This window comes from Olea europaea, unplaced genomic scaffold (genome assembly GCF_002742605.1).
Source record: "Olea europaea var. sylvestris unplaced genomic scaffold, O_europaea_v1 scaffold3491, whole genome shotgun sequence".
Taxonomy (NCBI): Eukaryota; Viridiplantae; Streptophyta; class Magnoliopsida; order Lamiales; family Oleaceae; genus Olea; species Olea europaea.
Window position 1 is genome coordinate 9369 of NW_019254020.1, and position 16426 is coordinate 25794.

At 33.6% G+C, this 16426-nt stretch overlaps 3 protein-coding genes across 5 annotated transcripts; 2 read left to right on the forward strand and 1 right to left on the reverse strand.

Annotated features, from left to right (window-relative positions):
* Positions 1-2066: 2066 nt before the first annotated feature.
* LOC111386299 (isocitrate dehydrogenase [NADP]-like) lies at positions 2067-7204 on the forward strand. The gene is made up of 15 exons (XM_023010763.1): positions 2067-2418; positions 2519-2562; positions 2680-2789; positions 3662-3699; positions 3796-3873; positions 3945-3998; positions 4075-4176; positions 4277-4365; positions 4465-4568; positions 4664-4732; positions 4827-4942; positions 5080-5114; positions 5195-5337; positions 5821-5943; positions 6868-7204. Exons 1-15 carry the CDS (start codon positions 2187-2189, stop codon positions 6959-6961), a joined length of 1431 nt encoding a protein of 476 aa, XP_022866531.1. The 5' UTR covers positions 2067-2186; the 3' UTR covers positions 6962-7204.
* A 710-nt stretch (positions 7205-7914) lies between these two features.
* On the forward strand, positions 7915-10280 carry LOC111386301 (glutaredoxin-C4, chloroplastic-like). The gene is made up of 4 exons (XM_023010764.1): positions 7915-8096; positions 8221-8309; positions 9834-9932; positions 10020-10280. Exons 1-4 carry the CDS (start codon positions 8041-8043, stop codon positions 10097-10099), a joined length of 324 nt encoding a protein of 107 aa, XP_022866532.1. The 5' UTR covers positions 7915-8040; the 3' UTR covers positions 10100-10280.
* Positions 10281-11196: 916 nt separating this feature from the next.
* Positions 11197-15649, reverse strand: LOC111386302. 3 transcript variants are annotated; one of them, XM_023010765.1, is made up of 9 exons: positions 15508-15649; positions 14436-14781; positions 14168-14201; positions 13778-14002; positions 13153-13242; positions 12466-12531; positions 12267-12358; positions 12146-12193; positions 11197-11524 (listed from the first exon to the last, which is right to left on the reverse strand). In XM_023010765.1, exons 2-9 carry the CDS (start codon positions 14768-14770, stop codon positions 11407-11409), a joined length of 1008 nt encoding a protein of 335 aa, XP_022866533.1. In that variant the 5' UTR covers positions 14771-14781; positions 15508-15649; the 3' UTR covers positions 11197-11406. The 3 variants fall into 3 exon arrangements, with proteins under 3 accessions (XP_022866533.1, XP_022866534.1, XP_022866535.1); XM_023010766.1 differs by having other exon boundaries at positions 14436-14771; positions 15508-15645; XM_023010767.1 differs by having other exon boundaries at positions 14436-14774; positions 15508-15638.
* Positions 15650-16426: the final 777 nt, after the last annotated feature.

Here is a 16426-nt window from a genome sequence, read left to right on the forward strand (position 1 = left end):
GGTAGTTTCAAATTTCTAAAAAAGTCAAAGGTCATTTTGGAAAAGGTTATATACTATTTGGGCCATTTTCATGTATATCCCGTTTTAGGGGGGCTTTTGCACGTTGGACTGTTGAAAAACAGTTGGGGTTTCAGGAGTATTGAAAAGAATATTTTGAAAATGTAATTTTAAAAATAATGTTAATCCCCGTTTGGCTCCCAATTTTCAAATTAAAATGAGTGGAATAATATTTTTTTAGAATGAGTGATTGAAAAAGAAAAAAAAAATCGATTTACATGTATTATTTTTTATGAAAGATTGTATGATTAAAAATAGAATAGAGAAAAATAAATTTTAATTTAATGGAGGTGAAGCAATGGCTAGATTTCCAACATTTCAAATTGCTTTTGTGTTTTCAATGAAAATATAGAAAACCATTTAAAACATGAAAATAAGTGTTTAAACAAAATTTTTAAAACACAAAATGAAATTCTAAAAAATTTTAAAAAATAACATTTTGAAAATGAAATCCAAAATTCTAATAAGATAAAAATTCTAAAATTTAAAATAAAGAGTAAAAAATAAAAATACTCCGAGGTCTTATTGTTTATTTAAATAGAAATATATCGTGAAAAATATATGTACATGGATGATCTAACGAGCACTAGTGTTCATTTTATATTAAATACTTGTTTGGTATGGATTTTGTAAATTGATTTTTTGACCGTTAGAGATAAAGTGGGTCCTACTCGTAGGAGAAGAATTCAAAAACGACAGTTGGAATAATGAAATAACGATAAAAAAATTGATTTGAATTGGATTAAAATTTCTACCAAACATGCTCTAAGTATCAACGACGTATCAAATTTTGAGGGGGTGCAAAAGGAACTCGTAAGGAAATAGCTCAATATCGACAGTTCAAGTCTTGTATATATTTTCTCCAAAAATGCATACCAAGCCAAGTCTTCTGTTTTCTTGCAAGTAAGTCTCTCAACTTCTATTTCGACAATTTCAGTCCTATGAGTTTTCTACTATGCCCAAATTGGTCCCTCATCTTTCGAACTTATGCTTTGATTGTCTGTTCTTTGATTTTCTTCAAATTTAGTCCTACAAGTTCCTAAAATGTTCACAGTATATTCATTAATAGAAATAGAAATTCATCCAACAAGCAAATATTAAGTAAACTTACGAATCTAAATAAGCGTATAAAATACTATTTATCAAAAGAAATTTATGATTAATACCCATTGTGTTAGTCATCTTGCAACAAAATATCAATGAACTATTGCCTTGTATTATTGAAGGATGGATCTTTCGCTACACCTTTAATTTTTTGACATTAAGTCAATTGATTTGAACGTGGCTCTATTGAGGGGTTTATCTCTCTCTCATACAGAGATAGAGGGTTGAGGCAACATCACTTGTTACCCTAAATAGAGTCATCGAATGAATGCTTGTTGAATCCCTAGAATTTATAATTAACTTTGACTTAATTTATTTAGAGTTTGTTTGAGTCACATTCAAAAAGATACATTCTTCAAAAGTGATTTGACATCATTTCAACCACACATTCTTCAATAAAATAGTATTACACGCAAATCTAAAATTTTTCCTTACTTTTTAACTAGACATTTCGCATTGATTTGACATAAATACTGCATTTTTTTTAGAATGTGGCTCAAATATGGGCTTAAAATTTATAGTTGAGGCTTTCCCATGTTTTGTGGGCCCCCATTCTGTTTATCATTCTTTTTCGCTCTCTTATTTTTAATGACACAATCTTCCATAAAATAATATTATACGCAATTCTAAAACTTTTCATTTTTTTTCAACCACACAATTTTCAAAAAAAATACTATTCCAACCATTAAAATTTGGAAAGAATGAGGATCAAACGAGGGCTAAAATCAGATTTTGATAAAATTTATTGAAATGTGTGGTTGAAAAATTATGAATCTCATCAAATATGAGGTTAAAATTAGTTGTTGTACCCAACAGGAGCTTAAAGACAAACACGCAAATTTGTCTAGTTTTCTCGTTTTTATTCTTAACTCAAATTGCGCGTTTCGCATCCTTAGGCCATTTCACGTTTCATACAAAAGGCAGCAATCTACCGAAAACTACAAACAGAACGGCCGAACAATTTGCCCCAGCAGTCCAAAAACCAACCCCCACATTACCGTCACTATAAAGCGTAATATTCTGTAATGATCCGTGTCCTGCAAACCGCCATGGCTGGCGCGCTCAATTTATCTCCATCTTATTCGTCATTCAAAAACCCTAGCTTAGTATCCATTTCCAATCCTAAACTCTTCAATGGAGTATTTTTCAAAACCCGCCTCTGTTTCTCCACTCGTATCTCCAATGCCTCCATTCGCTGCTTCACGTCCAATGCCGTTGACAAAGTCCGAGTTCAAAACCCTATTGTGGAAATGGACGGTACTTTTTCGAAATTAAAGAATTAATTGACACTACTAATATACGGATTAAATTTGTTCATCTTGTCATTTTTTTTGGGGGTTTTATTCGGTGGTATTAGGTGATGAAATGACGCGAGTCATCTGGAAAATGATCAAAGACAAGGTCTGAACTTTTTACCATTTTAGTTCGTTCTTGAGATGTTTTCTTCTGTTATTATTGTTTTTAGAGTATCTATTTGTTTTTTTCTTTCTTCTTTTATTGGATTGACTGTTATTGCAGTTGATACTTCCACACCTGGAATTGGATGTAAAGTATTTTGATTTGGGGATTTTGAACCGCGATGCCACTGATGATAAAGTTACCGTTGAAAGTGCTGAAGCCTCTCTTAAGTACGTAGTTTACTGGATTTTCATCTTCCGGTGTATCTTTTATTTGAGCATTGGATTCGTGCTTAATTAGTGTAATTTGACAAGATTAACACAAACATGTGACTCCATGTGTTTTTGGTTGTTGACATCTAGCTTGGATAATGGCGAGGGCCAATCGGTGCACTGAAATTGAATGTAGTCAGTTTTTCACGTTTTCTAATTCAAAGCTACTACAAGCTCATAGTTCCATTTTGATTTGGTGGCCTAGAGCAAGTGCTAGTGACCATAACAATGGCTCTATTTTATCTTTCTAGTCCTGGAAATAGAAGATTTGAAGGAGCATGTGAAAAGAAAGAATTTAGGGATTTTTTGGTCAATTGTGCATTTATTAAAAGGTGCTTTGCACAAGAAGCAATACAAGAAGCAGTACTTTGATAGTAATTTAACTCAGAAAGGAAGGGAAGTTTGTAGTAGTAGTATAAACTGCATTCTACTGCTTATTTCGAAGATTTACAAGCGAAACATGTTGAAGATAAAAAAGATAAGAACGCCCCTCTAATTTTGGTACATCATTTCTTTGGAAACTTTGGGGACTGCTTACCGCATAACATCATATTAATAAAATAAATCTGAGTACTGTAATGATCTTTAGTGGTGAAATCAACCTTAGACAATAAAATAGCATTAGAAAAACTCTTGTTCTTGGAATATTCAAGTCATTGTTGATAAAAGAAATAGAAAATAAAAATTAATAAATAGACATGTTACAATAAAATCACAGTATTTTGTAGTTCCTGTGTTTCGTACAAAAATGACTGATGAACCTTGCTTGCAACTGATATATGTGGACACACATAATGCATCCTCATCTTCTCATGATCCATTTACTACAGGTACAATGTAGCCATAAAATGTGCTACAATTACTCCAGGTCTGGTTCCCTATCTTTTGTTCTTTCCTGATCTCTTGAATGGTATTTAATAAGGAAAATAAATTCTCGTCATTGCTTGATTTCACTTTGTTTCAGATGAGACTAGAGTCAAGGAATATGGCCTAAAAGCTATGTGGAGAAGTCCCAATGGCACAATCAGAAACATATTGAATGGTCTGTGTGAAATAAACTTATTGCCCTGTTATCTCATTGCTGATTAAAAATATTCATGATATTTTTTCTAGGAACTGTTTTTCGTGAGCCAATCTTGTGCAACAATATTCCCAGAACTGTTCCGGGTACTCCTGCTTATCCCTCTCAAATTAATTAAAATATATTGAATCACCATGGAGTTACTTTAATCCCTTTTTGCAGGCTGGAATAAACCCATTTGTATTGGCAGACATGCCTTTGGTGATCAATACCGTGCCACCGATACAATCATAAAAGGACCTGGAAAACTTAAAATGGTTTTTGGTCAGTTGACTTCATTGTAGATGTTGTAAGTAAATTGCCATAAGCTGTATCTTTTGAACAAACCATTCTTTACAAATATGTTTCTTCTATTTATTCCCAGTGCCAGAAAATGAGGAAGGACCCATGGAACTAGATGTCTATGAATTTAAAGGTCCTGGTGTTGCCCTTGCCATGTATAATGTTGATCAGGTTTGTCTCTTACACAGCTCGCCTGCGTATTCGATCTTTTCTTATGGCGCATTTGTAGTGTTTTGCCTCATCCTCTGGATTTCTGTGAAAATTTGTCAGTCTATTCGAGCATTTGCAGAATCATCAATGGCAATGGCATTTGCAAAAAAATGGCCTCTATACTTGAGCACTAAGAACACAATTCTTAAGAAGTACGATGGCAGGTAATTTTTTTGGGAAAAGCTTTGTCAAGTTTTATTATATTAATAAAACTAAACTTACTTATACTACCATTCATATCAATATTTTACTATTTCAGGTTCAAGGATATATTTCAGCAGGTATATGAAGAGAAGTGGAGGGAACAATTTGAAGAACATTCAATATGGTTGGTTTTATATCTTTGATGTACAACAGCCTCATGTGCCTATTCACATCGTTTTCTATTACAGTTACGATTACAAAATCCGTGCTTCCCTTAGGTATGAGCATCGCTTGATCGATGACATGGTGGCTTATGCCATGAAGAGTGGTGGTGGATACGTTTGGGCCTGTAAGAACTACGATGGAGATGTCCAAAGTGATTTACTTGCACAAGGTGTGAATTCCTCTATAAATCAAGACATAAAAAATAGATTAATGTGGCTATACTTTCTATGTGATTCGCAATATATTAACTAATCCTGTTAGTTAATTATGACGTTGCAAGTGTTTCTAATATTCATTTAAATGCAGGATTTGGTTCTCTAGGCCTGATGACTTCTGTTTTGGTAAGTGCTGCTTTGGCATATTTGTCTTAGTCTCAAGGTATTTCATGTGATATTGATACAGTCTATTGTCTGTTTTGAAGTTGTCGGGTGATGGCAAAACATTAGAAGCCGAGGCAGCTCATGGCACTGTAACTCGCCATTATCGATTGTATCAAAAGGGACAAGAAACGAGTACAAACAGCATTGCTTCTATATTTGCATGGACAAGAGGATTAGAACACAGGTTATTTTTGTTCCTATAACAATCAACTACATGATTTATTTTCCAAGTGAGCAGATTGCTGCAATTATTTGGATCTGAACATTTTTTTTGCAGCTTGTTTCTTTAGAATATTATGTTCTTAGTGTGATAAAAGTGTAGTCAGTTGTTGAAGGAATTGTAAATTTGCATTTCTTTTCAATACCCTTGGATGTTTCCAAACAGGTTGTCTAATCTCACTGGTTCTGGTTGTAGATTTGCTCGCAAGTCATCCTTACATTGGAGATCTTATCAAAATATTCTAGAAATTCAGTTATAAGATTTGCTTCAATGCCCCATTAAATATTAACTATTGCATGTTTTGGATACTGCGTAAATCGTTCCCCCAGTTAACTTGATCCTTTTGCCTTACCTGTTATGTTATCACAAGTGTTTTATGCTTTTCAAAAGCTCGATGTCCTGTGCTGCATTTAAGCATATCCTGATGCCCATCAACATCTTTATCAGGGCAAAACTTGATGGAAATGAAAAGTTGTTAGATTTTTCTCACAAGCTAGAAGCTGCGTGCATTGAGACAGTAGAATCTGGAAAGATGACCAAGGATCTTGCGATTTTGATTCACGGACCCAAGTAAGTGGTATCTTCCCTGTTTCTGAATTTTTTTGATGATTTGACAACGAATGGTTATTGCGATCACTATCTGAATATTTGTAATCACTTGTATTTTGTCGCATTTAATTGAGACAAAAATATTTAATTCTTAGTTGTTACTTTGGAATGAAAGAGCACCTAAATGAATAACCATGATTGTGCCCCAAAAGAAGATATATGTAGTGTTCAGGGAGCCAACTGAAGTCATGGACCCTCAAAAATTTTTATCAGACGAGCAATTAAATCACCCTGAACATAAAGGTTGAGTTTGGCGCACCATATTAGGCCATATCAAGGTTTTAGTGTAAAATTATAATAGATTTTTAGTAGATGATGGTATTATGGTGGATTAAGGTGTAGTATTCCTTGATATTTTAGTCAAACAAATGCCATTTATACTAGCTGTCTAGTTTAAAATTATCTCCACCCTCCACATTATGTTATCGGTTCATGGTGCAAAAGATATCTTTTAACTAGAAGATATAATGATATTATCCATCTCATCCACCGTAATACATTCCACCATTTATTATCCTGTCTAATCTCTTTATATGATCTAATACGGCGCAACAAACACTACTTCACTTGACTATTTTCAGACACTGTATTTAATTAATGGTTTCTAGCTTTTGTTTGTTCTTGTTCTGGCAATTCATACCGTCCATACATGGTGATTTGATCTAAGATTTCTATACCCAAAGGACGAGTTTTAAACTATATTTTGAAATCATTATTAGGAGGGGATTCCTCATTCCTTTCATTCAGAATCATGCATATGGTTCATTTTCGGAGGGTACAAGATTTTGAAATCCGGGTGCCACGACTCCTGTTCAACTTTCACATAGTTGTTTCAGCGTGAATTATATTTATCTGCTGCTCCTAAGGGATCTGGTTTACATGCAGGGTTTCAAGGGAGTTTTACTTGAATACAGAAGAGTTCATTGATGCTGTTGCACATAATCTCGAGTCAAAGCTTCAATCAACATCACTTGTTTAATGTGAAGATCTCCAGTTATTTGTTCAAGTTAGTAACTTGGGAGTAGACAATAAATTCTGAACCTTGCTAAATTATTGCGAATCAATTCTGTATTTCATCAGTTAATCACAACTGGTGCGGGAATATGACAGTAAAAATGATGGAAGTTACATCACATTGTACTGCAAGTTATTTTTAGAAGGTAAACCAACCTTTTTTTCCGTACTAATGATCATCTATGGATTTTGTTTTTCGTTTTTTTAATGCATTGCTTTAGACTTGGGATAATATGGAATACAACTCCAATATCATCGCGGTTTATAGAAATTTACATATCCTGAAGTTCAAGTGAAATTTACATATTGCCACTGAAGTTCAAGTGAAATTTCAAATGGGTCATTAAGATATTTTGGTGAGCTATTTCAATCTAAATTCAAATAATGTTACATATCCTGAATGATATATCTTTAAGATAAAAACGTGATTTCAAGAAAAAATGTCACGTTCATATTCAAGTCATGTATTGTAACTCTATTTAGAATCAATTGTTTTAATAACTATTGGTTCATGTGAAGGCTTGGCATCTATGCCAAATATAGCATACGTTAATTAAATTAATATTTTAATTAATTATGTAACACTATTTCTCTTGTTTAGGCTTCATTTTAATGAGATTATATGAAAAATGTATTTTGAAAAAGTAATTTTTTGAAAAGCATTAAAAAATAAAGAAAATTTTTGAAGTTACATGTAATATTATTTACTAAAAGATATGTGATTGGAAAAAGAAAAAAAATGTATTAAATTATAATTGAATGGTACATGCAAATGTGATGCTGAGTTCCTGACGGGCTTTGCTACATGAACCCACACGTCCGGCTACATGCCCTTCACATGGTGGTGGGTTCCACACATTTATTGTGCACAGATTCCATCCGGATTAATCCTTTAAATTCGGACCATGGAGTGGACCAAGGTTCAATCGTTGCTTTTGTCGCGTTCAATCCACTTTCATATTTCCTCTTCTTCTTTCATTTTGCTTCTCATTCTGCCAGAGAAGAGTTAGAAGGACTTGAAAAGTAATCGGCGAAGGGTGAGTAATGGCGCTACCCAAGGCTAAGGAAATTATAGCTACCAATCCCGTCGTTGTCTTCAGGTATATATATTTCTCTGTACAAATACGCACAATTAGTCATTTGTGTGGGACGGATCGTGAATTTTTATGTGGAGTGAGTTTTTGATGGATTAAATTTATGGATCTGTTTTTTTCCTGATGGCAGCAAGTCATACTGTCCCTTCTGCGTGAGCGTGAAGAAATTGTTGACGGAGATTGGTGCTTCCTTCAAGGCTATTGAACTGGACACAGAGAGTATGTTCTCTCTATGATACTCTTTTTATTTCTTCCTGTTCGCGTGGATTGATTTTAATATTCAGGATTTTTTTCCGTAAGAAGTTTGAAGGTTCTTCGCATGCTAAAAATCCTTCATATATTGGTAGTTGGTACTGATTTCTCCGTAGGTAATTTTACAGTCTATTTAGTGTTCACTGTAATTCGAATTACTGTTACTTGTTGGTGGCATGATACATCCATTTATTTGGATTGGTCTTTGTACAGATCCAATCCAAATACAGTGCGCAGGCTTAAAAATCATTTGATATGATCCTGATTTATAAGCTAATTTTCATTAACTGAAGCGTAAATGAATGATTTTGCATCCGCATCAATTTCTTTCTGCTTTTCATCTATTGTAGTTGTTGGAAAATTCTATTAGTTTTTTGCCAAGTGGGAATCATAAGCGGCCTTAAAAATATTTAATATGATGATGATATGTAGGTTATATTTTTTCATTAATTCGAGTTTATACAAATGATTTTGTATCCTTGTCAACTTGTGTCTGCTATTGATCTATTGTTGTTGGAAAATTGGATCAGTTGTTTGCCAAGTGGGAATCTTAAAGAAGGATATAATGATTAATGTAATAAGTTGGATTGATTAATTATAAATTGTTATTAAGTTTTTTGTATTGCCTATGAACTTAGTATTGCTTGACCAACCTTGACTACCCTGGTTCTTTGGAGGCACACATTTTCCCTTTTCCATAACCAAGGTAGCTGTTTAAGTTCTTAGCCAATTGAATGGCAAAAGAGGGTGCTTATAAACATCTATTATATGCATTAAATATTTTATAAAGACGAATTAATGATTTGAATAGGTACTTATGGACTAATTCATGGGTGTTGAAAACCCAACATTACTTAGGGCTCGCTTGTCAAGACTTTTGAAAAGTTAAAAACTATTTTTGAAATTAAGAAGTTGCTTTTGAATATGTTTGGATATTTTTTATAAGTGTTTTATCTGATTAGAATAGTTTTAGAAGAAGTTGGCCTAAGATAACTTCATCAGATGTTTTTCTGTAAGAAATTGAAGAAAAAGCAGAAACTCTACCTAGCAGACCCTTAGTCATGTGCTATCCTTCTTTCTACGTCAATAAAATACTTTTCAAGATAATTTGTCGACTTCGGTGCAAATTCTATGTGACGTAATCAAACTATGCTTTATTTATTCCATTTTACGATCACGGTTGAAAGTAATATTTGTTGCAAGGGTGATCCAGCTCTAGCAGAAGTAATCCCTAAACTCTAATTTTTTATTTTATTTAATGTTTAATTTTAATGAATCATGAATTCATATTGCATTGGAATTGTGATAAAAATTTCGATCTCTCTGTCTTTGAAATACATACTCGAGTTAAGTACAAGTATTTGGGTAGGTATTTCACCTTGTTTCTGTGCTTGTGCATTTTTCCTTAGCTATATCATATTTGCAAATAATATTATATAATTCCAAGTATTGCTGAGAGAATGCAGCACATTTGTCTTTGTAACTATGAAGGTGATGGGAGTGATATACAATCTGCACTGGCTGAATTGTCTGGACAACGCACCGTGCCCAATGTCTTTATTAGTGGCAAGCATATTGGTGGCTGCGATGGTATCTCATTATTATCCTTCATTGTAGGAGTGTAAGTTCTCATTTGTTTGTTGGTATTCCTTGTCACTGTTTGTTTTCTTTTTGCAGCAACAACTGCTATGCACAAGGGTGGAAATCTTGTCCCGCTGCTAACTGAAGCTGGAGCGCTTGCCACATCTTCTGCTTAAAGGACTTTAGAATTGCCTTCCTGCTAAAGGCGTTGAACAATTATATTTCTCCTTTTCTTTTGGTTCTATCTTTGCTATTGACTCTTCTGAAGTCTCTCCAAATTGTTAAGAAGTTGTGAATTGATATGATGTCTAATGTGGATAATATAAGAATATCCGAATACATAATTCATTAGGCGAAGCTGATGGTGGTGTGCATGGGGAGAGGCTTGCATTTTTGCAAGGTAAAAAGGTTGTGAATAAATTTATGCCTACAAAATTGTCCAAAATTTGTATGTTAGGGACCTAAAAGAAAGAAAAATGGTTGGGACCAAAGTGCTTTGGGGGCGATCGATGGCACGAGCAAAGCCATTTTAGTTATACTTTGAATGTGTTCAGTACACCATAAAATTAAGGTGTATTTTCTTTAATACGTCAATAGTGCTACGTACAAGTATTGAATAATTCAAATTTGCAGGATAATTACTAGATTGGTCTTTGAACTTTACATAAGGTTTTTAGAAAGTCATTGAACTTAAAAGGTTTTTTCGTTTGTCTTAGAGCTTCACAAAATGTATTTTGTAACTAACTGAAAAACTTTTGAAATTTTTAATGATAGATGAAATTATATTTTATAAAGTTTTATTATTAAAGGGGAAACTTTTGAAATTCAGTGAATTCCTAAAATCGTAAAGTTCAGTGACCAACAAGGAAATTATTCCACAATGTTTGATCACTTAACTTTCTTTTAACTGTTTTAGTGAAAGACTTTCTAACGTTTGAGAAATTAAGTCAAGTGGCATAAAAAAATGGGATAACTAACTTTTGTGACGATGTTTAACATTGATCGAGTAAACAAAAAAAAAAAAAATATTACACAGCTAATACTGTCCTAGTTAAAAGGTAAGCCCTTTTTGGCGACAAAAAGTTAATTTGGCCATAATTTCTATGCCCAATAATATGCAGCAAAAAAGAACTGCTTTTTATTTCTGCAAATTTAGGGCTTATTTGGGAGTGATTTTTTCTCTCCAAAAAATTGATTTTTTGACCCTTATTTCATATTTGACATTTTCTCTTACAGATGGACCCCACTTTTCTCCAAACAATCAAAAAATCAATTCTGAAAATCACTCCCAAACAGGTTCTTAATCACCCATCTTTTCCAGAATCAACATATTTGCAACGTAGAAAATTGATACACATCAAAATACTCCACATATTTCGAATCCTGAAAGGAAACTTTCCAATGGTACATCAACTTTTTCAATATACCACCTCCAGTGGCAGATCATAAGAATTAAGAAACACCTGATATTGGAAGGAGAATCCTAGGGGCAAAACTGATATGACTGAGGGAACCGTTTGGACAATACCAAATGTTTTACCTTCACCAGTAATACAAAGATACCATAACATGGGATATGCAATAGTGCCACCAACAAATACCTGCCCATCAAATATCAGAGAAAAAGGGAGAAAATTAGATTACATAAGACTAAAATCAATTCTGCGAATGTATCAAGTGAATATTTAGCCCCCTATTTGGTGGGATTAAAATCAGATTTTGATAAAAGTAGGTGAGATGTGTTGTTGAGAAGTTATGGATTCCATAAAATTTGTGTTAAATTAATTGTTAATTTTGACTTAGATTAAAATCTGAATTTTAATTTATATCAAACAGGGGCTAACTGAACCATATTACATACGACTAGACAATATACCAAACAAAATTTTGACTTATTTTCTTTCTTAATACTGTGAAGTGCTATCCGATTATGCTGACTGAACATTCTAAAAGAGATCAAATCCGATCCATTGTTTTCTATGACTAGAAAGAAGATCTAGGGGACCACAGGCTGAGTGCAGCCCCTTTCCTGTATACACGACTCAAAATAGAAAGCTTGATGAAAGAATGACGTTGAATTGTTTAAATGACTCGAGGTTGTAGCAAAATAAAAAATCCATCGCAAATATGCAAAAATGAGCTTTCTTATAGAACTTGTCATTCAAGGGCCATATGGAAGTCACTATCTGTATCCATAAATACCTAAATGCTGATAAACTTACCATAAAGGAGCATATTCAAATGACAAGTCAAGAATTGGGTACGGCCACCTGAAACAAGGAAAATACCCAATGAAACATGAAATAAATATTCGTAAATGAATAGAAGAGAAACTGAACTTACCAAATCGATACAAATGCATGGATAATCCATTCGAAGATGACATAAGTAGCCGTCCACAAAATGAAGAAAGAGATTCGGTACCAAGGGAACCCCTGAGAGGAAGATTTGAAGAGTATTTCAATACTCACAAGAAATGAAAATAAATTGCAAATATAAACAATATGTAAAAAAATACACAAAAAATGTAGCAGAAGCTTACCAGGCTGTTTAAAGCTGTATCCCCAAGGAGCACGATAGCATTGAGTGAATGTGCTACAACTGTCAACTGGCCAAATCAGGGAGACATATTTCTTAAATTGGTCACCAAAACTATCAACAGCAACAAGAAAAGAAATACATGAAACGATGCACATCAATGTTTTGAATGAAAAGCATTGTGGCTGCAAGAAGAGTAGCATCCTTAGCACCCGTGACTATACAAGGCAAGAACAGGTGACTGGAAATGGACTGGAATACAAATGCTAGGTCATATTTCATACTACTGACTAGTAACTTTCATTAGTTGAGTAGTTAGAATTTATCATTCAGAAGTTGGTGGTGCCTTCCATAATGTTTTACCCAAAAGAAACAGTTTAAACACTATAATAATACCATACATCCATAGAACATCAAGCATGAGTCTATACACAAAACAAACAATGAATGCGGCAAGAGGAAATATCTGAACAAGTGAACTATGCATATTGTAGCCACATGCATAGATTAAGGTACATTGATTCTTTAACTGGTCCATCGAGGGAAAATCAAGGATCCTCTCATGGTAAGTTCTAGTAAAAAATATATGTAGCTGCATGCATAGATTAAGTTTGCAAGGATGCATTTATGGTCCTAGACAACTCAATAATCATTAAGAATGGAAACTAAAAAGATTATATAAAGTACTTACAAAACTCAGCTCATAATCTCTGATGGTAAGGAAGGGAAATATTATGGTCCAGTAAAGACCATCAGTAAGAGTCACCGCCCCTGCAGATATCTGCTTATTGGAAATATGCATTAGAAGATTTAATCGACTTGCCAAAGAATTATAGGTGCAACCAAATATAACATTATCTGAAGATTTTTTGATGTATTAGAGCATCTACAGTAGAGCCCTTTAATAGCCTCCTTATCTTTATTTTAGAGAGTTAGTTCCTTAATAGTCCAGTAGACTCTTCATAGTTAACATTTTAAATAAAGAGTGATTTTCTCTACGAATGTACAGAGCCAAACCCACTCTCTATATAATGGTGGTGTTATTTATTATTTCAAAATTTCCCATACATTATATTCAAAATAAAGGAAAAATGACAATGTCACGAACAAGAGAGAAGTTAAAGTGAAAAAAATGAGGAAACAGAGTGAAACACAATGGTTTATTAAAAAGATCAAAGTAAAGATGAAATATACGTAGTACTATTGGACTTGAACAAAAAATCTATTTTTTATTTTTGAAGATGATCTTATAATAAAAAGATGCTTTTTAACGTAAAGAGCATTGTTGGAGATGCTCTTAGTATTAAAAACGATACCTGGTATAAAATTTGAAACAGGTATCCGCACAAGCCAGCAGTTCTCGAACAATGGTGTTCTTCTGGACATTCCAATCGTTTTTGTAATTTGGCTCCATTTTCATTTACTCCAAGGGCAAGAGGCTCGTATAACCCTTGCTCCACAACCTCTGATACATGGTAGTCGCTGCAGCTGTTTGCTTTGTAATGTTGTAAACATCCGTTGATAGAAAGCAACAAACCAAACTACACAAGAAACTACAAAACCTAAGATGGGAAAAGATAAATTTATAGAATTGGACAGTGTTGTGCTTTGAAGAGAGACTGCAACCACATCATAAAGTTCAAGACAGTAACATCATGAACACATTCCATATATATGTTAGGAACAATGTAATAAATGAACCATACCCCAAAATAGATGGTGACTAAAGTAAAAGTCCACCTGCACGGAGCCAAAAGAACATGTGATTAGAGGGAGTCAAAACAATTTCCACGAGTTAATCAAAAGTATGCAATACCAAATATTCCTGGGGACAGATACTTCATACGTTAAGAAGCTATGCGGTTTTGTCAACAATAAGTGTCACCAAGGAAGGCCTTAACTCATATCTGAGTTTGTTTCAATTTGTCAGCAGCCCTACATTTATCAGTATTCCAGAAGACAAAGATCACTTACTGCGTATAGTAGTAAAATAATTCACCACCGTGAGCAGCAACATCGAAACTGAGAGAAACTAAAAGCAGACAAAATGCTATCAACCGAAAAATCACCAAAAAAAGCGGGTGAATTTCTTTCAGACACGGCTTCCAAGATTCATCATTACGTAAAATCCGTGGGCTCTCCTGTTGCGTCTCCCCTCTCTCAGTTTTGGAATTGTCTGAACGTTCATATTTCCATATCAGAAATGATGCAAGGAGCATAGATGTCAAGACCCATATTGCACAGAGCAAGAATCTCCAATTCAACCAATAAATTGGGGTAGTAGTATCCTCACTCACCAGCAGCCGCATTCTGCTACAGTCTTAGATACACTTCATGTTACTTTTACAATGTCAACAATTCAATTCACAAAATGCTAGCTAGTTATGCAAACATGCTCCACAAGAATTACTTGTATGCATCTTGAAAATGTTGCATAACTAACCAGAAGACTTCTACAAGAACATTCCAATACGCGAAGGAAATAAACAAGTATAGTCTTTCTTTCTGTGTAGAAAATTGTGATTCGAGTAAAACATAAAAAATAGACTCTTGTGTATTCTTCGCTTGTAGGTGTTCATCGCACACAGCATACATGCACAAATGCAGGCAACTGACACGGATTATTTAAAAGTAATGCATGAACAAGCAACAACTAAACATAAAAACCAGAATAGATCTATTCCAATCTGATCGAAAACAATTGACACTTCACAGTTCTATAAATACGCATATGCATACTAATACATGCTCGCTCATGCGTCCGCAGATTGTTAACCAAAGCAACGGTCTACCTGAATTCTAAACAATTCCCCGTTGATTGATTCATGATACGTGTAACATATGTAAATCAACTGCACTATCGAGCTAATCCCAAATCAGCCTCTACACATTCACATCACTCATACACATACAATAACAAACATCTGTGCGTGCGTATCAATATTGAACACGAGGTCACATTATTGAAACACTAAGCAGATCAAAATAACAAGAAAATAAATTAAAATCGGAAACCACTATTTACAGAAATGAAATAAGGAGAAACCTGATTGAAAATTACTGCGAACTTGTTAATAGAGAAGTGTTTAATGGCGTCTAGGGGTTTAATTTGCCATGGAAGGAGGAGGAATTGGATTTGTGTGCTTGATTTAACCCCTTAGTAGTATTCTACAGTATTTTCATGGATGCTGAGTTGATAGTATAAGAAGATATGGTCTGGGACCCACATTTTGATAGGCATAAGTAGAAACTAGAAACTCCACGTGGATGGATCACGTCCCTCTTAACCGTCAGCTCATCAAACTTGTACTATTTAAGGTTTAGACTGTATTACGTGAACATTAAGCACCTGTTTGCCCTCCATTAATTTTCATTTCATTACATTACATTTCATTTTTTTCTCTTCTATTTTTAATCACACAATTTTTCATTAAATAATATTAACCGTAAGTCAAAAACTTTTCTTAACTTTTCTTTTCTTTTCAACCACTCATTTTTCAAAAAAATATTATTCCACACATTCTCATTACCTCAAAATGGGGGCCAAACCGAGGCTATAATTTAAAAATTTAGTATTTATTTGGTGGTGATTTTAAGTCAATTAAGATTAATTTTTTTTACTGTTATTTCATCATTTCAGTCGTCATTTTTTAATTTTTTTCTCATAAATAGAACTCACTTTATCTCTTACAGTAAAAAAATCAAATTCTCAAAAATCCTGCCAAACAATCACTTATATTTATTAAAAGATGATATGACAAAATTTGATTTGATCAAAATTTCATCAATCAATAAAAAAAACTCCACCGCATCATTTTTGACATCTCATCAATTTATAAAAAATTATATAAATAAAGATGTACAATAAACATTTTTTAAGATTTAATCTTGAAAGCAATATGTCAAAAAATGTCGGACTAAATAATACAATTTATAGTAAACAATCGCGGTAATCATTTGACGTG

Excerpts from the sequence above, each read along its gene's own strand:
- LOC111386299 (XM_023010763.1), top strand. The coding sequence starts at position 2,187 with ATGATCCGTGTCCTGCAAACCGCCATGGCTGGCGCGCTCAATTTATCT. Across the intron at positions 2,790-3,661 it reads AGTGCTGAAGCCTCTCTTAA|GTACAATGTAGCCATAAAAT; the intron begins GTACGTAGTTTA and ends CATTTACTACAG. Across the intron at positions 5,115-5,194 it reads GCCTGATGACTTCTGTTTTG|TTGTCGGGTGATGGCAAAAC; the intron begins GTAAGTGCTGCT and ends TCTGTTTTGAAG.
- LOC111386301 (XM_023010764.1), top strand. The coding sequence starts at position 8,041 with ATGGCGCTACCCAAGGCTAAGGAAATTATAGCTACCAATCCCGTCGTT. Across the intron at positions 8,310-9,833 it reads TATTGAACTGGACACAGAGA|GTGATGGGAGTGATATACAA; the intron begins GTATGTTCTCTC and ends GTAACTATGAAG. Across the intron at positions 9,933-10,019 it reads GCATATTGGTGGCTGCGATG|CAACAACTGCTATGCACAAG; the intron begins GTATCTCATTAT and ends TTCTTTTTGCAG.
- LOC111386302 (XM_023010765.1), bottom strand. The coding sequence starts at position 14,770 with ATGCGGCTGCTGGTGAGTGAGGATACTACTACCCCAATTTATTGGTTG. Across the intron at positions 14,202-14,435 it reads TTATTTTACTACTATACGCA|GTGGACTTTTACTTTAGTCA; the intron begins GTAAGTGATCTT and ends GGCTCCGTGCAG. Across the intron at positions 14,003-14,167 it reads TAGTCACCATCTATTTTGGG|TTTGGTTTGTTGCTTTCTAT; the intron begins GTATGGTTCATT and ends TTTCTTGTGTAG.